The sequence below is a fragment of the Nestor notabilis genome, unplaced genomic scaffold, assembly GCF_000696875.1.
Source record: "Nestor notabilis isolate BGI_N333 unplaced genomic scaffold, ASM69687v1 scaffold11331, whole genome shotgun sequence".
NCBI lineage: Eukaryota > Metazoa > Chordata > Aves > Psittaciformes > Psittacidae > Nestor > Nestor notabilis.
The window spans coordinates 9,574-9,779 of NW_009914242.1; the positions used below are offsets into that span (position 1 = coordinate 9,574).

A 206-nucleotide genomic window follows, 5' to 3' on the forward strand; every position below is an offset into this window, starting at 1 on the left:
CCAGCCAGTACCGGGGGGCAGCGGCCGGGACTCCCGGCGCGAACCGCGCCGCTCACTTGATCTTGCGGAACTCGTCGCAGTCGCAGAGGATGAGGTTCATGTGCTTGTCGAAGGCCTTGAAGGTGCCGATGAAGACGCGCCCGTCCTGCAGGATGCAGCGCATGCGGTAGTCGATGTGCTGCAGCATCTTGCTGCTCTTCCCCACC

The 206-nt window shown here is 64.6% G+C and overlaps 1 protein-coding gene across 1 annotated transcript in view; it reads right to left on the reverse strand.

Annotated features, from left to right (window-relative positions):
* SNRPB (small nuclear ribonucleoprotein polypeptides B and B1) overlaps window positions 1–202 on the reverse strand; it is a gene marked incomplete at its 5' end in the record, with an annotated part of 2,375 nt that extends 2,173 nt beyond the window's left edge. Inside the window, one exon of the mRNA XM_010023559.1 lies at window positions 57–202. Coding sequence (XP_010021861.1) covers window positions 57–202 — 146 coding nt within the window. The remainder of the gene's footprint in view (window positions 1–56) is intronic.
* Between the last annotated feature and the right edge of the window lie 4 nt (window positions 203–206).